Raw genomic sequence first — 17,400 nt, forward strand, 5'->3', positions numbered from 1 at the left:
AAATCCAGAAAACCAGTAAAGCACTTGGGGGTTAGGTAGATACCTGTCTTCCCAAACCAAGAGAGCACTCTATGACAAGTGATAAAGAGCAGAACCCACCTTGACTTTTATCCACCAGAGGCAAAGTGCTGTCATCGTAGCCAGACCTGCCAGCAGTGCCTTTGGAGCCCTTTGGAGCTGCAGAAACAGACTACAAAACAAAAACCACACAAATACCAAATTGCTGCTCATGGAAACTGAGCAATAAAAATAAACGAACCAACAGCATGGAGAGAGATTATGGAATGCTCTTAAGCCCCCCTTCTGTTGATAATATGCAACTGGAGTATTTTTTATTTTCACGTAGATTTGGTGGAGTTCTCTTCCTGTTTTCTCAATGGCAGCACTGTTGCCCAGTAAAAGGAGCAAAACCCTTCCAGAAGAAAAGGTGAGGAGGCTGCATGTCACACAGAGGTGGCTGGCCCAGGCTGCTGTACAGAATGTTTCAAATGAGATAAATAAGGCAAGACATGCTAATTCTTCCACCAGTAGATCAGGGCAATTGGGCTGTACAGGATGGCAAACTCCCCAAACCTAAAGAGCTACATTCCACAGACCACAGCAAAGCACAGCCAGCACCTCTGCAGGATGGTGGGACCGAGCAGGGTACAAACCACTGTGCTCTCACCTGGAAGAGCAGAAGTGAAAACGAAAATCTACAGACTGCAAGACTGGCCTAAGTAAGGACATCTCCACTCAAGTGTTTCCAGAACTAATTTAACATCTTTACCTGAAAGTGTGACTTATTCCACCCATCCTTCTGAAGGGCATTTCGTAGCTCTTTATAGCTCCAGATCATCTGAAGAATGTGAGATGCAGCTTTTGTTTCTCTTGGAGACTGGCTGATTTGCAAGATAAGATTACAGTTTAAGTATTAAGCAATGTCTGACTATTTGTATGTTAATACCTAATACTCTACACAGCTATTATTTGAACACCTAAGTAAATGGGAGATATGTGAAATCATTCAGTGACTTCTTATCTATAGGTATTTGCTGACAAAAACAGAAATCAAAATGTTATGAATTTTGCACATTTCTGTGTTTTTATATGTATTGCTCAACAAGCAGGGAGGCCACGGTGACCCTTTTGTCTTGTAGCTGTCATTAACAAAGGACAGAGAGATTCCATCCTGCCTGGATTTATTCAGGAAAAAGAAACCCAAACCAAAATACATTCTGAGCCACTTTTCAAACCTTCACCCCAATGTACATCTATTCCTCACAATTCAATGAAGTTGCTCCATGGTTTAAAATACCTTACACAGTAATTTCGGTCAGCAAAAAAAAAAAAAAAAAAGCTGTTTTTAAATGGAAAATGGAATTTTATCCATTCCTTACTGAGTCAGTACAAGATACCTTTTATAATATACAACAGGCCTAGATTTTTGGTGGCTCTCATGTTTTGTAACAATACAAGCCAAGACTACTTCAGCCATTCTCCCAGAAGTCTGTAGGAAACACACCTACAATGTCTAATTGTAGGGCTGAACTACACAAAACAAAGTTTCCTCTACTGCAGTCAGAACACAGTTCTTAAATGGAAGAAAATTTGTCACTTCAAATTACCACCACCAGCCCTTTGGCCAGAACAATTACTGCACATCATTAACCATTTCACTGGAACGAAACAGAGTTCATCACTGGCATTCCAGGAGCAGAACACACAGAAAAGGCCTTCCAAACTAAAACCAAGGATCATGGTTTTACTGCAAATGCTGCCTGGTAAGTGTACGTATGGTGCTGAGATGTCTCTGACAAGGAGAGCATGTCTCAACATGACTGAAGTGACTCATCAGTTAGCCTTTTTCATCAAGTAAACCTTTTAAAGTTGCTGGCTGTTTTTACCTTGTTTATATTAACTGCTGAAATTACACCTCTGAAAGGTTGGGATGCTCCAACACTTTCACGAAGCAAAAGCTGCCGTTTATAGTGACATTTTCATGTTTGCAAGGGGCTCTTATGCACTTTGCTTTCAACTGTCACTTACCTTGACTTGCTGATAGCTACCAGCTTCTGAATGCCCTGTGTCTGGATCAGAGACCTTGCATTTTCTGAGCTGTCAGTAATGATTTCATGGATGGTATTCAACACTGCAACCACTGTATCCTCTTCCAGGTTCTTTGCAGATCTCTGCTGCCTGCTGGGCAAATTTCTTACCAGCTCACCCATGGCATAACTACCTAGATAAGGGGAAGAGATACCATTAGGCAGCCCTAATAATCATTCCAGCTTCCCATCCTGAATGATGAAAGTCAATGGTGTTTGCTATGTTGAAAAAAAAACTTATAATGCCTGTGTTTTTAAACCACAAGACTGTAACTTCACAGGGTATTTATCATTCATTATTTCAAGATGACTGACAGCTGATAAGGCTAAGATAAAGTCCTTCATCATGGATTCTGAAAGGTATTGAGGGGAGAAAAAAAACATTTTTACTGAGAATTTTACAGCCAACATTTATCATATTTTGCAAAGCCTGAGGCAAAAAAGCATCCAGTAGCTGCTAATGCCACGTATTCATGCCAATACACGCACATGGCTTACTCAACTTAGCCTTGTAATAGGCCTTCTGGGGCAAGGTGTGCAGCCATGCATTTATTAACCTTCCCCAGGAAAGGTAAGAGTGTTTCCTCCTGGGTGCAGTTAGCCTTCTCCATGTATAGTACTGGAGAAAAACCAGGGAATCTGGACTTTATCATTCCCAGGTATCCATCTGTACCACTTGCCTGGCTACACCTCCTGTACTATTAAAATGAAAACCTGACATATTCATGTAGAATCCCACCTTGCCATTTGCCACTATCAGCTTCAGTGATGGCCCTAAACATGTCACCAGTGTTTCCTGTCCTGGCAAGGTCACAGTTTAAACAAATACCTTAGTTAAATACAGAAGCCATCTAGTGGAAAACTCATTGCAGCTGAATCTTTCAAGATTCCTGCTTATGGACAGGTGAATGTTATTTACCATTTTGGACAGGAGCTAGAGCAGTGCTGAACACCAACTTGACACTTGTTCAGTGTCCAGCTTCCACAAGTATCCACCAGGCAGAAGGATGTGAAAGGAAAGAGGAAGCAAAATCCACAAAGGTACAGCTTTCGAGCTCCCTGCATTTGCCCAGGTTAGCTCAGCATGCCAAAGGCCAGACTCCCACTGTAACTGGAATAGCTGGCAGGCCTAAGGAGCAGCATCTGTGATGTGTGACTGTAAGCACAACTCCCATACCAGCCAGGGCTAAGGAAAAGACAAGAAACCTCTTCACCCATCAGCTCTCTGCACATCTTCACACACTCCTCTCCTGCACCTAATGCTACTCCCCGTTAGAGATCTCCCTCAAGCCACAGCTTGTTTGAGTGGGCTGGAAGTGCATTCCCAGCTGACAGCTCCCCACTTGGCAGCTACAGCACAACCCCAGAGAGTGCTGACGGAAACTGCAGAGAGAACAATCCTCAGCACCAGGGACAGAAAACGTGAGGTCTCTCAAGGGTCTCCCAGACCCCAGGCTGCTTAGAGAAGCTCAGAAGGTACCTATGAGATCCTTATTGCGACGATCCATGGAAAGGTTCCTCAGGGCAATGGACACAGCCCTCACAACCTTGTCCGAGTCAGACTGGAGCAGCTCCACGAGCACTGGCAGCCCCCTCTCCTTCCGCACCGTCGCACGGATGTACGTGGACCACTGATTGGGACATGAGGGAAAACAAACAACACCAAGCACTGTCAGTTCATATACCTGCTCTTTCCTTGCCTCTGGCATGTCTTTCAGGGCTGTAACCCTTTTTTTTTTCCTCTGCAAAGACCGGTTAGGTTGTGAGTGCTGATTTATCCCACTGCCCAAACCCTTCATTCAAGTTCACCAAGCACCAAGGAAGAAAAGGTGTATGAGCTCATCTACAGCTAAGCCAGCCTCTGGAGAAAGAGGGCAGGAAGAGAAGGAAGGATCATCATCTGCCAGCACCTGTTCTGTACACACCCTGGTAAGAAAACACATCCCTCTGGATTAGGAAAAAGAGGCCACTTGGAAGAAACAGTAAAGCATCTAAAGCATTTATTATCTTCCTCCTCCAATTTCATGCTTTTATTCTGTTTCATGACTGTTTTTAAAACAAGCCTGTATTATTTAAAATAAGCTGTACTCAATGCAGCTGTGAAACACCACCCTGCTAACCCTCAGGCTGCTATCAGTCCCACTTTGCTGAGCTCTTCTAGAAGTGATCAGGCACATCTTTGAGAGAGTTGCCTGATTAGAGCTGGGGATCCTTCAGAGAGGTTATGAGGGGACACTCTGGAGTGCAGTTTCCTCAGCAAACTGTCAATCCAACAAATTAAGTATTCAGAACACCTAACTACCTAATAAAAGCTTTTCTGAATGGACAAAACAATGGTTAAAGTGGTCAAAGTAGTCAAAGTTGATCATGGTTAAATTGTCATGAGCTCAGTGCCATTTCCACTACATAAACATCACCAGTCCAGAACATGCAAAACATCTTCAATAAGCAAATTGAAGGAATTTCTTTAACATTTCCACCTCCTTCCTTTTAAAATGAGATACAAATGTACAAAGTAACACTGCACTTGCAACGGGACATCCCGTTCTTCGCTTACACAAAGGAAACAAAAACAGACTGAAGAGACGACTTCACTCACCGTCCAGTTGCCAGCACTAAGGTTCTGCAAAGCTCCTGCTGCAGCTTCCAGAGTGTTGAAGTTCTGACTCTCAGTGAGGATGGAGAGGTACAATCGGACCACATCTGGCTGGTACAATAATTCAAAGCCTGCAGGTGGGGCAAGAGGAAAACAGAAGCAAGAGAAGCAGAGAAGACAACGTTTATTTAAACACATATCCTTATTTAATAATGTAAGAGTCAAGTGAAAGCTGCTACAACACAGAAAGAAGAGCTTCTGCCATGTCCAGGACATGCTACCCACAGTTGTTGGAAATAGTGGAGACAGCAATTCATGCACAGAAATGTTCACCTGGGCTGCAGATCTCTTTGCTTGTTTCAAGGTTGACAATTCTTTCTGGAATCTGTGCTATGCTATAAACTGCACAGCATGCAGGTAATGACAAAATGACAGATAATTTTTGCCTGCACAATTATTACTTTGCATCTCTAGAGTGGGCTTCAAATTCACCTTGCACTGCTGTCCTTGTGCAAATTTCTTTCAATACTTTTAGAGACACAAAGAGCAGGGCCAAAAAGAGAAAGCTACGCCCTGCACCCAGCCAGGGGACAGAAGGAAGAAGAAGGATGTCCAAGTGACCAGAACCCCTAAAGTCTGAGAGGTAAGGAGGAACACTGACTCCAGTTCAAATATTCAGCACAGAAATACGCCAGCACTGTCCCACAGTGGGAGACTGTGACAGCCACATCTGTTCACTGCAGATCCCCAGGGTCACCGTATCAGCTGTGCAGTTTAAGCATGACAGGAATGAGAGCTATTCCCAGTTCTGCCAAGGATTTCCTTTTGTGATGCTGAGTAACTGACAGTACCATCGTGTCCTGAATTCCTCATCCACAGGACTAGGATTTATGCATCTACATATACTAAAAAGAGGGTCTTAAGCAGGAACTCCATCACTCCAAATTGCTGAACAATTTGAAGCAATTTTTATCTATCTTCCTTCACTAAGTGTAGCATGACACACTTGCATCAATGAAGGCAGAGTATGCCAAGCATCTGCGTAAAGGACTGGCCAGACAAACCATCTCAAAGTGCTGTTCAGGTTATGTGAACAAAAAAATAAACCTCTGAATTGCCTTGGTGAGTGCAAGAATGGCACAAGCAACCTCTGGTCAACGTGACTCATCTGCAGTCACTGTAGCTGGTGTGGTGGTCTTTGGGATGTAAGCAGTAAGTAAGCAGTAAGTAAGCATTAGGTAATGCAGCAAGTATTACCTAGGAGAGGATTTCTATAAAAACATGGCATCAAAGGAAGCATAAAGATGTGAAAAGACCTGGGCAAAGAGGGAATTTCAAGCTTGCTTTGAGCTATGGCTGTGTGGCTTTGTGAGTCACAATCCTGGACCTCAGCCCTCTCATCCCTGTATATACGAACACGAGCTGTGTTAACCCCCTGGCTGTACAGGGGGTACTTATCCCACTGAAAGCAACCAAACACAATCAGCCAAGGTTTGTTCCACACCAAAAATCTGATCTATGCATGAGGACCCATGTGCTGGCTCATACTTTCCATGCTCAGCCTCTCGTGTGCATCCCAGCACGCCTGGATCCTTCTCCAGTGACCAGATACTTAACCTGCTCCACGTCTGTGCCTTGTTTTAATGCCACCACTTGCCTGCTACACATGACACCCTACAGATACGTGCAAGCTGCACCAGATGGCAACCCCCAAAGGCATCCTGCCAATCCATACCACTGACTTTCCTCTTCTCCAGTGTCCTCTCCTTGCACTGGGATCACTGCCCTCTATATTAAATGCTGAGGAAAAGCTATCATTACTTAATCCATGAAGCATGAGCAGTTGTACAGCTTTTCTCCATTCCTTGAATAAGTCTGTGATTATCTGACTCCAATACGACCTTCGTATCACCCTTTTTTCCCCTGCCACTTCACAAGGTGAACTGGCAACCTAAGAACTTCTCAAGAAAAAACACTGCTGATAAGTGCCTGGTGTTCCTTTCCTGAACGCCAGTACTTAAAAATCTCCTAGGACAGCCGACTAGAATTCTGACACTGTTATCTTTTAAGGAAGCTTTGCTGAAATGTAAATCAGATCAGCAGAAGAGATGAAAGTAGGTTCATTAACAGATAATATTCACACAGAACATTTTCTGCTTCTGTATCTGAGCTCAGACTTGCCTGTGGTTCAACAGGATGCAATTGTTCAGCCTGTCTTCAGTTTAGAAGTATCCAGTTGTAATTTTGGCACACTTGAAAACAGCCCCACACTATTACTTTGTCCTGTTATTTAAATGCAGTCTGTGATGTGCCCTGTCAGTCTGCACATTCCTTTTTGGCTGGACACACTTCCTTCTGCAGCACCTTGCTGTGTGTGGATACTGAGATGCTCCAAGCCCCCAGCTCTGCTCCCCGCCTGTGGCCACAGCTGCATTCCAGTCACGCACTTCTCACCCGTTCTCTGTCATTACCTCTCTCCATGCATGAAAGCCTCTCCTTTTTCCTACTTACTAATGTAAGAGCATCTCAAAAATGCCTTCACCTTCTCTCTTCAATAATGCACAGCATTTTCTCTACCAACCACCAGTACCTTCCTGCTTTGGGGCATAACTCCTTAGCAGGTGGTGGATGATTCTCACCTCACTCCACACCTCTCCTTTCCAGATACATTTATGCCTCTGCCCTATTGGCACCTGTCTCAGAGCCAGTGAGTGCTACACACCACACAGAGCTCTGTCCTCCCTCCTGCCTCCCCTGCTCCCCTCCCAGCACTGCAGCTCTTCTGAGTCAGCCTGGCTGTACCAGGGAAAGGCAGCACCAGTTACTAAACCCAAGTACTGAGAATGCCCCTTGTGGGGGCAGCTCATTAGCAGGGATGAGAAACTAATAACAAGAAAGTTGCTGCTGCACTGGAGGGTTTTCCCTCAGTGACAGCAAGCTGACACTTTTCATAAGGATTATAGTGCCTTAAAAAGAAACAAACAAGTTTTATATTTTTTCCATCTGTCTCCTGTCCTAATGAATCCAGCTCTGCTATTTATAGGATGCAATTTGTCTGAATTATTATAAATTTCCTTCCAGTGTTGCATGAAGGCCTTGCACGATTTTCCATGAAGCGCTTCAGGCACGTTCCTGGGAAGCACAGCTGGTCACACCTCCATTAAGCACCTGCTTCTTTTCAAAACTGATTTCCTTAATTTCCAGATCATCTTAATTATTTTTTCAGGTGATGCTACTTTTATGCAATATACAGCTAGCTCCTTACACCCATTTAAAAATGGATAGAAAAAATGAGAAAAGAGGGTCATTAGTAATAGAGAATACATCAAACAAGAAAAACATCCACTCTTTTCCTTTTTTTCTTTAAAAAGCTGTTTTAATTATAGCCCAGATTCAGCACTGCCCTTAAAAAGATAATCTTCCTGGAATAAATGAGATTTTTCCATTGGTTATGGATTTGTGCTGAGTTGCAATCTACACTGTTTCCTCTTGGAAAAGCACAGAGATAAGTAATTTATTGCTTCTTTCATTGCAGAAAGCAAAGTAAACAAGTTCACTGTATTAGGTTTTGGCTTTCAGAGAAACAGAAATGCCTTGGACACTCATGTCACTGTGAGCATCAGACCTTTTGCAGTGTTTAAGCACTGCCCCAGCTAGCAACAAGAACATGTCACAGAGGAGTATATTCCATACTGGAGTCATCGCCAACACACTGCAGTCTCATCTTTCTGAGAAATAGAAAGACCATTTTTTTGCAGCAGAGTTGCTCAAAATTGGCAAATGGGACTAGTTCTGCATGAAGTTCACATTAGCAGGATGTGGCAAGTAGATAATTTGCCCAGAGAACAGTGACAGCACAGACAGCAATTTGAATCCTGAATGGAAAACACCTGAGGAATTAGCTGGGGCTGATCAGCCATCTCCATCTCTTCAGCCCTCAGCCCCTGTGCTGAGAATGATGCAGCGGCTCCTGGATTATCTCCTCCACACAACTATTTGCTTTCATCTTGGCAATGCTGATCCTGTGCCTATACTTAGCTACATTCTGGCAATAACGTAAGATACTGCACCAGGTGCCTATCTCTGATACGCTCGCTTAATCCCAAATTCAGACAACTCTTTTTGGAACGAGGCTGCCAAACCTATTCCCCTTCACTACCCATTCCATTTAGGATTTATTTCCCCACCACAGGCATGGGAAATTATACACATGTGGATGCTGCACAGATGAGAGATCTGCTGCTGCTGCAGCAGAAATATACTGCTTAATTTTCTATCCACACAAAACCTCTGGACTGATGCTTAGAACAACTGTCAAATTTCAAATTTCATAAGAAGCTGGAAGGATGCTGTCAACACCGTAGAAAAAAACCTAAGCAACTCCTAAGCTGGGGGGGCGTGTGTGTCTGTGGAATCACTGAAGTGAACTCTGATAGCTACTCACTCTGGCAGCGTGCAGAGGCAATTCCCACTTACTGCACTTTGGCTCCCGATGGAAGATGCAGCAGCACCTGGACTCCCTTTGGGCTGTCACCACAGCAGGAGGTGCATTCCCAGGCCAGAGCCCCAAGGGCTGCGGGCACCGGGAGCTCCGTGGCCGCTGTGCCCGCACCTACAGCGCCGGCAGATGGAGCGAGAGGAGCCCGCACCGCGCCTCCGCCGCAAGGTCACCGAAAACAGAGCCGGCACAGAGAGAAACCATCTCCTCAGCAACCAGCAAACTACCAGCCGAAACCCAGAACAAAAAGAAAGTAAAAAATTGTAACAGTACAAGAAATGAACACAGAATGTGCTCGACAGAAAAGCTCCGCAGCCTTTGGATTCCTGCCCTCTGCTGACGACCGGCCGGTACCTTCACCACAGCCCGTGCCGTTCACTGTCTGCAAGGTCTAAACCAGGGCTCAGCAGTATTTCCTACAGAAATGTGTCCAGAACACTTCAGCAGCCCATCAGTCCTGCAGCTCAACTCTCCCCTTCCAGGAACCCCTCACCCCGCAGTGTGGTTTTACAGCGGACTACATGAAGAGCCCCACAGAAGGCTTGGAGGGACAGCTGGTTACTTTTGTAAAAACAGGAATCAAATCCGTAAAAAACCTGACCCATCAGCTCCATTCCATCTGCACACTGTGCTTCAGCACCCAGTGCACAGAGCAGCTTGAATGCCAACATAAACTTGCAAGGTTCTTCTAATTGAAAGGCTTAACAGCAGCGAGAACACAGCGGCTCCAACAGAGCCGAACGCTTGGCACAACTGCCCGAGAAGGAGCTCCATGCAGATACATGCAGAATACCGAATGTCACACAGCACAGACAGCAAACTCTGCAACCAATGAACATGAAATAATAGGTGGAAAGTTCTGAGCAGTCCCTCTGGCTTTCACTTCAAGGTACAGCACAAGTCAGGACAGGTACTGAGCTTACTGCAGATTCAATCACGAATGCAGCATCCACCACTGAGCAGCAGCTCTGAAGACAGAACAGGCTTTGAAAAATATTAAAAAGAACAACCAGAATAATGTGGGACACATGAGACTCGAATCAGGCTTGAGGGAATGTTTAAGAAGAGTTTTTCTATTTAGGAAATGAACACCACAATGTGTGACCTTTCCAACTAATCTAAGTCATACACAAGTTCTAAAATGATGTAAACTCTTCCCAGCTTGTCACTTACTCCCCTTATGACAGCAGCACTGGGACACTACTCAAAAAGGGAAGTAAACAAAGCCCCAGCCCAAAGGATGTAACAGGAATGGTACCAGCACTACCAAGAGTGAGGTATGTAAAAAAACAACACAGGGAGCTCGGGTGACTGCAGGGAAGACAGAAAGGCAGCAAGGAAAGGAAATTGGAGGGCAAGGCAGTGCAGGAGAAAGAAAGGATGCCTGGGAAAGCAAACTGTCTTTGGCTATTTCTATTGTTCTTTACATTTCCCAAGCTCCACAAGCAGTCATCAAAGTACCCTCTTAAAAAGTGTGATTTGTACAAGGCTGGTTACAGCCCACTTGATATCAAAGAATATGCAATTCAACAAAGAGGTGGCTCAATCAAACACAGTCCATTTTGACCTTGTGTGAGTTCCAGCAATTCTGTTTTCTGTGACCACACATTTTAGAGCTAATACAGTTTTCCCTTTCCAAAGGACCTGCAAAGCAGCATTTTTCCCAACAGCATTTGACACACTGCCCAATACAAAGTCTTTTTCCAAACATATGCAGCTAAGTCTCCTGGCAACTGGAGAGGTTCCATTAACAACCTTTTCTCCTCACTAATCAGTAGCAAAGGCTCTGGAGGACCAATACTTAATAAGAATCTCAAAGCTGCGGCAGATAACTGGAGCACTACCCAAGCTACTGGTTCAGAAGGGGAATGCTCCTTCCCGCAGGGCTGGCACTAAAGCACAGGGAATCCCCAGCAGCCAGGCTGATGCAGGGATGGGAGAGCTGCTAAAGGTCTGCACCCGCAGGGAGAGGAGACACGTGGGTGAACTGCAGCACATTTAAGCATTTCTAGGTCACCTCTGGCAATGCTTTTTGTTTGCTTTTGAGAAACACCATTGTTATAAGCAACAATGCTTTGGATTGGAGTTAAGCCCTTTGGCTGCATGATTAAAATGGAGAGTTCATGTAAATAGCTTCCCTTACCCCAGTCCCAGAAGACTTGCCTCTGACCTTGGAGACTCTCAGTACAGTACATGAAATGTTAACACTTGCTCTCACCAGCTTCTCTAATCCAAAGTTATTTTTATTTACTTCACAGTGATAACTGAATGCATTTTCTTTTAAAGGGGAACAGGACAATCATATTATTCCAAAAGCAAATCTGTTTTGAAATGCAGTTTATATCTAAAAATCAAACATTAAATAAAATTTTCTCCCTCCCTCTTGCACACAGAGCACACACTGGAGTCTCTGGGCTGTGAGCTACATATCAAATGCAAACTGTTTGGAAGGACAGGCTTCTGTTTTCCCACCACCAGCTTACCATTTGCAAGCTCCCAGAATACAGCCCAGGGCCCTGCAGCACCACTGCAACATCTCAAAGTGGGACTTGGTTCAAAACCCTGGCTCACATACGTAAATGAGTACGAAACTAATTTGCATCAAAGGTCTGCCAGCTCTGCAGGGTTTCACAGTGTGACACTGCCAGCCTGCCGGGGTACAGAATTTCTGGCAGCTCGGGCACACCCGGGACTCTAAGCTAGGGATAAACACTCTCTGGCCTGGAGAAAGGCTGTGTCTAGGGGAGTGTCTCTTACTGGCTGCCCCTTACTCTTGCCTCAAACCTACAGTGTTTTAAGACAAAAGACTGATTATGCTTATCAGGCTGGTGATCTCACTGACAGCAGATCAGTATGCCAAGGGGGCAGCAATGCTCCTAGATGTGAGCAATCCTGCCTGCTCCCTTCAGGGAATCTCCTTCCTGAAGCTTCCTGGTTGGGCTCACAGCTCTAACAGCTGATACCAAAAGGAGCTGGGCACAGCGACGATGTGCATTGCACTGGGGACTCCTTAAACAGACAGCAATGCACCCCATGCATGCAAGATCAATATCAAGCGTGTCATTGATCATGTTATGTTTCCCTGGGAGGGAAAACCTGAATTTCCAGATGCTGTCTGCTACATCACAGGGATATTTGAACAACACTGACAAGGTCAAACAACCATGCCTATGCTTTCAGATCTCTGTGCTGCTGCTGCTGCTTTTGGCCATGGTGCTTCTGATATGTCTGCCCCTGTCTCTGCGAGGGTCCAGAATTACATGACTGACTGGTTTCCTTCCTCCTCTCTGAGAGGACCCAGATGGCAGTGCTTGGTGACCGCCCTCATGCCCCGAGGACTGTCTCCCTGCTCATGTCACCAACAGCTCTATTTTGTCACCCCTCCTTTTCAGCCAGAGAAAGCAATTCCAAGGACTGCACAATCCTCTCCGGAAAGGAGAACACTGCCCAGCCCTGGCTTAGCTGGCTCCTGTAACCTGGGCCAGTGACACCAGTAGAAAATGCAGAGGCACTCAGGGACTGTCACCTTACTGACCTCTGAGCTGCAAACTCCAGCCAAGAATATGTGGGGATGCCACAATAATCCAAACCCACAGCATTACCAGAGATCACCTCCTAACTGCAGCTCTGGAAAGATGACACTACAGAATGACTCATCCGGCTACAACCAGGTAGGAAGTGGCCCTTTCTTCCTAACGGGGAAAGGCTGTAACTGGAGGAATGTCTAGGTCTGAACATGCTTACTCTGCCTTGATAGGCTTGAATCCACTACTTTTTGGAGCATACTGCAAAAGCCTTTTCCATTTAGCTAAGCTTTCCCAAAGGAAAAAACGAAATAAAAAGATGGCTGGCAAAGCTAATGAGGATTGGGAACATGAAGAAAATTTTACCTTCCATATTAGATAAACAAGTGTGGTTTTTCAACTGTGCATTCATGCCAGAACATGTGTTTTTTCCTTGAACTGAGACGACCAAATGCAGGCAAAAATGTTTTTGTTACAATCCCCACCTACAGCTCCAAGAACCACAACACAGCTTTCTGATCACAGCTGCCATGTGCTGCAGCTGAAGAGACCTGAGACTCTTTTCACTGCCATTACTAGTGCAGATGCCTAATTGTTCAGTGCAGCCATCAGCAGGTTTGAGTTTAGTGTATAAAATGTGTTTATTAAAGAGAGAGATACTGAGTGATTCCCTGAAGGAAACCCCACTAAAAAAAAATTAAATTTACACCACAGCTATGTCCAGTAGTAAAATACAATGTGTTGCTGTTAGTATCTTATCGACAAGTCCAAGAGCCTCATAACACAAAAATGTCTCAGAACTGGAGTCATCACTGAAAATCAACAGCACTGTTAAGGGACTCCTTCCTTTAACTTGTGGCTGCCTGAGCCTACCATTTTCTTTCCTCTGGTCTTTGGTGTGTGTTTAACCAAGGATCATGTGTTCCAAATTGCCCTTTTTTGGCCTCAAGCCCCTGTAAAACTCAGCTTTGCAGTTCCAGATGCCAATCAGCTGCTTTTACTCCAGGAAGCTAACGAGCTTTTAGCTTCCTCCCAGCTCAGTAGAAACCTGTCTGCCGAGAAAAACCTACTGCAGAAGGAATTGTGCTTTAGTCCTTGGCTCCACATGCCACATAAGCATATTTATTTCATTAAAAAGATTCTGACTTTATTTAGAACTGTTGAGATATTGAACAGCTTTATAAACTCTCTGTCATAAAATGCCAGCAAGCAGAGAAGCACAGCAAAGGGAAGAAACAGTCCAACAGACAGCTGCATGACAAAATAAAAAACCCTACATGGTCATGCATATTTAGTTGAAATATCCACATCCCTACAGACATTAAATACTGAGGTATGCAAGAAAGGTAGAAAAACCACGGAATATACTTTCTTACCTCTGCAGACCTCCTAAGTATCTTCTTTCCTGTCTCCAAGATGGTGTATGAAACCTGCTGGATCGTGAGTATGGTCCCACCAAGTGCCCTCCCCTCCCATATGAGAGACTAGTGACAAACTCAGCAGACCAAGGCCTGTGAGGGGCTGTGGAGCAGAGGACAGGCTGCAGGGCCAAGGGAGGGGAGTGCTCTGCAGGGCAAAGCTGTGGGCTCCAGCACCAGGGTGAAGCAGCACGTGGAGCCCAGAGCCGGCAGCCAAGGGAAGGAGCCAGGCTGGGCTCAGGGTGCCTGCAGCAGCAGCCAGCGCTTTGCCTGGACACAGCAGCCACTCTTCCAGACCTCCACAGATGCTGTTTCCACCAGGCCTGTGGGGAGCCAAGCTGTGGGAGGACCCACAGCACCTTCTGTGCCGCTAAGCACTGGAGCGTTGGCACTCCAACCAACCAGCAAGGCAAACCCAAATGCTCCATCGCTTTTTACATTTACAGAAACGGGATTACTTTGTCAGGTGTGGGACTTACGGGGGTTCCCACTGACTGTGCTTCAAAACATTCCTGCTGCTGAGGGACCTGCTGCTGGGATGTGAAAGCCCACACGGTTCTGACAAGCGCTTGGGTGGATCAGAGCTGGAGCTGCACAGACAAGGATCGACTGACAGCATTTCCACTTGTGCTGGCACCTGTCAGGTTCTCCCCTTCGCAGCACATTTGGGTTTTATCTTCAGTGCCAAGGGAAAAACAACAGCAAGGAAAAAAACCCCCACATCTTCCAGAGCTCATGCACACTGAAATACGCTTAGAAGCCAAACTGAAAGCTTCTTTCTGGGTTACTCATGCTTCACCGAGGCTTCTTATACTTCCACTGCTCATCATGATTTTTATATAAAGTTTCATAAATGGTCATAAGCCATTACACAGGTATTTGATTATTCATATCAATTCAGCTGCTTGTTAGAGGCCTGGCTGCTTAAGGCAGTGAAGGGCTGCAGAACTTCACAGCTTGAATTCCTCAAATAAGGCAGAATTCATTTTTCTATTCTCCAGTGGATATACCCTCACAGAAACATCAAACATCTCAAAATGGATCCCAGTAAATAAGAAAATATTTGGATATAAACAACTAATCTTTTTGGGGGAAGCTTATCAGAATCCAAGCTGAGCAGAAGCTACCAGGTCCAGTCTCAGCCTGCAGAAATGAAAGGTCAGTGGCTCCTAATCACTGGGAGTGAAGCCTGTTTGGTTCATTACATGCAAAGTCCTGCAATCTTGCCTTTGTGAGCATTTTATAAGCAACTGCCATATGGAAAGACTCCCACATGTTAATAAATAATTTACTGTACGCCAACCCAAACACTTCCTCCAATCCTGTTTGTGTCCTGAAATTGCTAATTAGTTCCTGCTCCAGCTTCCAAAGTCAAAAGTGTGTTTCAATTCCTTTCTCCATTTCATGAAAGCTGCCTCATGCACCCAAAGGCAGCCCAGTGCCTCTAATCTGTCTCAATTACAGTCACTGTGCTGCTGTCAGGCAAGTATCACCCAAGCATCCAAGAAAAAGAATTTGATGTTTTCAATGTCAAATGAATGTCAGGCCAGAGTGGAAGCAGCACAGGTTTTCCTTAACTTCTCTAATAAAAAAATGGACCTTGCAGCCCAGATTTTTAAAGGTACTGTATTTAGGTACTTAATTCTCATGGATTTCAGTGTAAGCCAGAAACATTAATGTCTCCAAGAACAGGGATTCTGCAGTCATCCTCAAAGCACCATACCCAGGCACAGATTACAGGTGATGAGAGACAAGAGCTGCTGCTCCTCCCTCATTTAAATTGGGACACACTGCAAAATACCACATCAAAGTGCTGAGTGAACAGGTACTCTCCCTCTTCCTGCCAACCATTCTCTGCAGCTTTCCTGAGAGCCAGGGAAGCTTCTCTTACATGTAAACCCACCTGCTGTTCAGTGCTCTGCCTGAATATTGGATAATCACAAGCAGAACTGACACGAAACCAGCTCTGCCTACAGAATAATAGATTTCCTGGAAGTAGAGATCTTGCTGTAAAACTTAAAAGTTGGACTAAAATGTGAGGTAAGACAACATGATCTGGAAAAAAGTAGCTCCCTGAAGCCTTATCTGGCTAAACACACGCAATACAAGCACAAATAAACCTACTTGCAAGTTAAAAAGCAGAGATTGGGGCCCCAGTGTGTAACAATGAATAAGATACTTTGCTGCAATGAATCGAGGGAGCACAGAGACATTTTCCAAGAGGGAAAGGGGAACATTACACAGCATCCAACTGCAGCCTGCCCCATCTTCACCACCCTACAGCAATGTCCTTCACTCAGAAAGTAGCAGAAAATTGTATGAGAAATTTTAGAACAAAGCCACAGCAGCCTCAAAACAACTGTGACAGCTTCTTTGAAACCACTTCATCACCTTCAAAACAGCGAAGAGATCCCCAAGCCAACAACCACTTTGTCTAGGAAAGTTTTCAACTTCAATGCAGCTTTCTTATGGTAATATTATGCAATTAAAAATTGAGTTTAAAATTATCCATGTAGAAGATTCTAAGCAGAACCTGACATTTACCGTGGAGGTTGTTCATGCCTATAGAAGACTCTGAAAAGGTCAGTATAAATGTAAATAAGGTGAGATACTTCCTCAGGAGTACAGAAATTTCCATCATGTTAGGGCCTATACCCATTTCTACATGCAAGGCAATGCTATAAATGCCCTGACGGCTTCTCATGGGCCATTTGAGTCTAGAGCTTGATCTTGAGATAGGTCTCCAGACTTCAGTAAAACAACTGGCACCAAATTTTCAGCGTTTTAGGTAAAGTGGGATCCAGCCACCCAGAAAACTGCCAATACAGTTTACTGTCCATGGGTTTAATCTCAGCAGTGTTTTCAGCAAAGCAAGGATGTTGGATTTGGAAGGGATATGCTTGTTAGGATTTAACTATTAAGCAGAACTGCCCAAATCCAAGTCACACATGCATTTCCCAAGTCTTGTATTCTGGACACTATCACTAACCTGAAATACTCTCCCAGGAGCAGCGCTTGTGTAACTGAATAAATGGGATTAGGTCTCATGCTCCGAACACCTCCAGTTTCTCATTCCTTGAGAAATTCTGAACACAACACCTCAGCCATCCTTTCCCCTTCTCATCTCCTCTCTCACACATCTGCAGGTTGCCTTATGTGCTCTCTTGGTTCATTACTCAGTGTGAAAAGTAGCCTCAAAATGGGAGTGGGAAACCTGCACGTGCAAGGAATGCAGGCTTCCAATTTCCTAAGTGTTTAAAGGTCACTGGGGACACTT

General features: G+C 44.8%; 2 protein-coding genes across 8 annotated transcripts in view; one reads left to right on the forward strand and one right to left on the reverse strand.

The window, feature by feature from the left end:
- Positions 1-17,400, forward strand: part of TANGO2 (transport and golgi organization 2 homolog) — a 423,798-nt gene that overhangs the window by 155,807 nt on the left and 250,591 nt on the right. The window lies entirely within an intron of this gene.
- The window catches only part of ARVCF (ARVCF delta catenin family member), a 251,817-nt gene that overhangs the window by 14,319 nt on the left and 220,098 nt on the right, over positions 1-17,400 (reverse strand). For all 7 annotated transcript variants that reach the window (XM_066331417.1, XM_066331418.1, XM_066331416.1 and 4 more), the window contains 5 exons: positions 4,687-4,814; positions 3,568-3,718; positions 2,029-2,221; positions 770-881; positions 100-190 (listed from right to left, as the gene is read on the reverse strand). In XM_066331417.1, the coding sequence (XP_066187514.1) occupies positions 100-190; positions 770-881; positions 2,029-2,221; positions 3,568-3,718; positions 4,687-4,814 (675 nt within the window). The remainder of the gene's footprint in view (positions 1-99; positions 191-769; positions 882-2,028; positions 2,222-3,567; positions 3,719-4,686; positions 4,815-17,400) is intronic.

This window comes from Sylvia atricapilla, chromosome 17, assembly GCF_009819655.1.
Source record: "Sylvia atricapilla isolate bSylAtr1 chromosome 17, bSylAtr1.pri, whole genome shotgun sequence".
NCBI lineage: Eukaryota > Metazoa > Chordata > Aves > Passeriformes > Sylviidae > Sylvia > Sylvia atricapilla.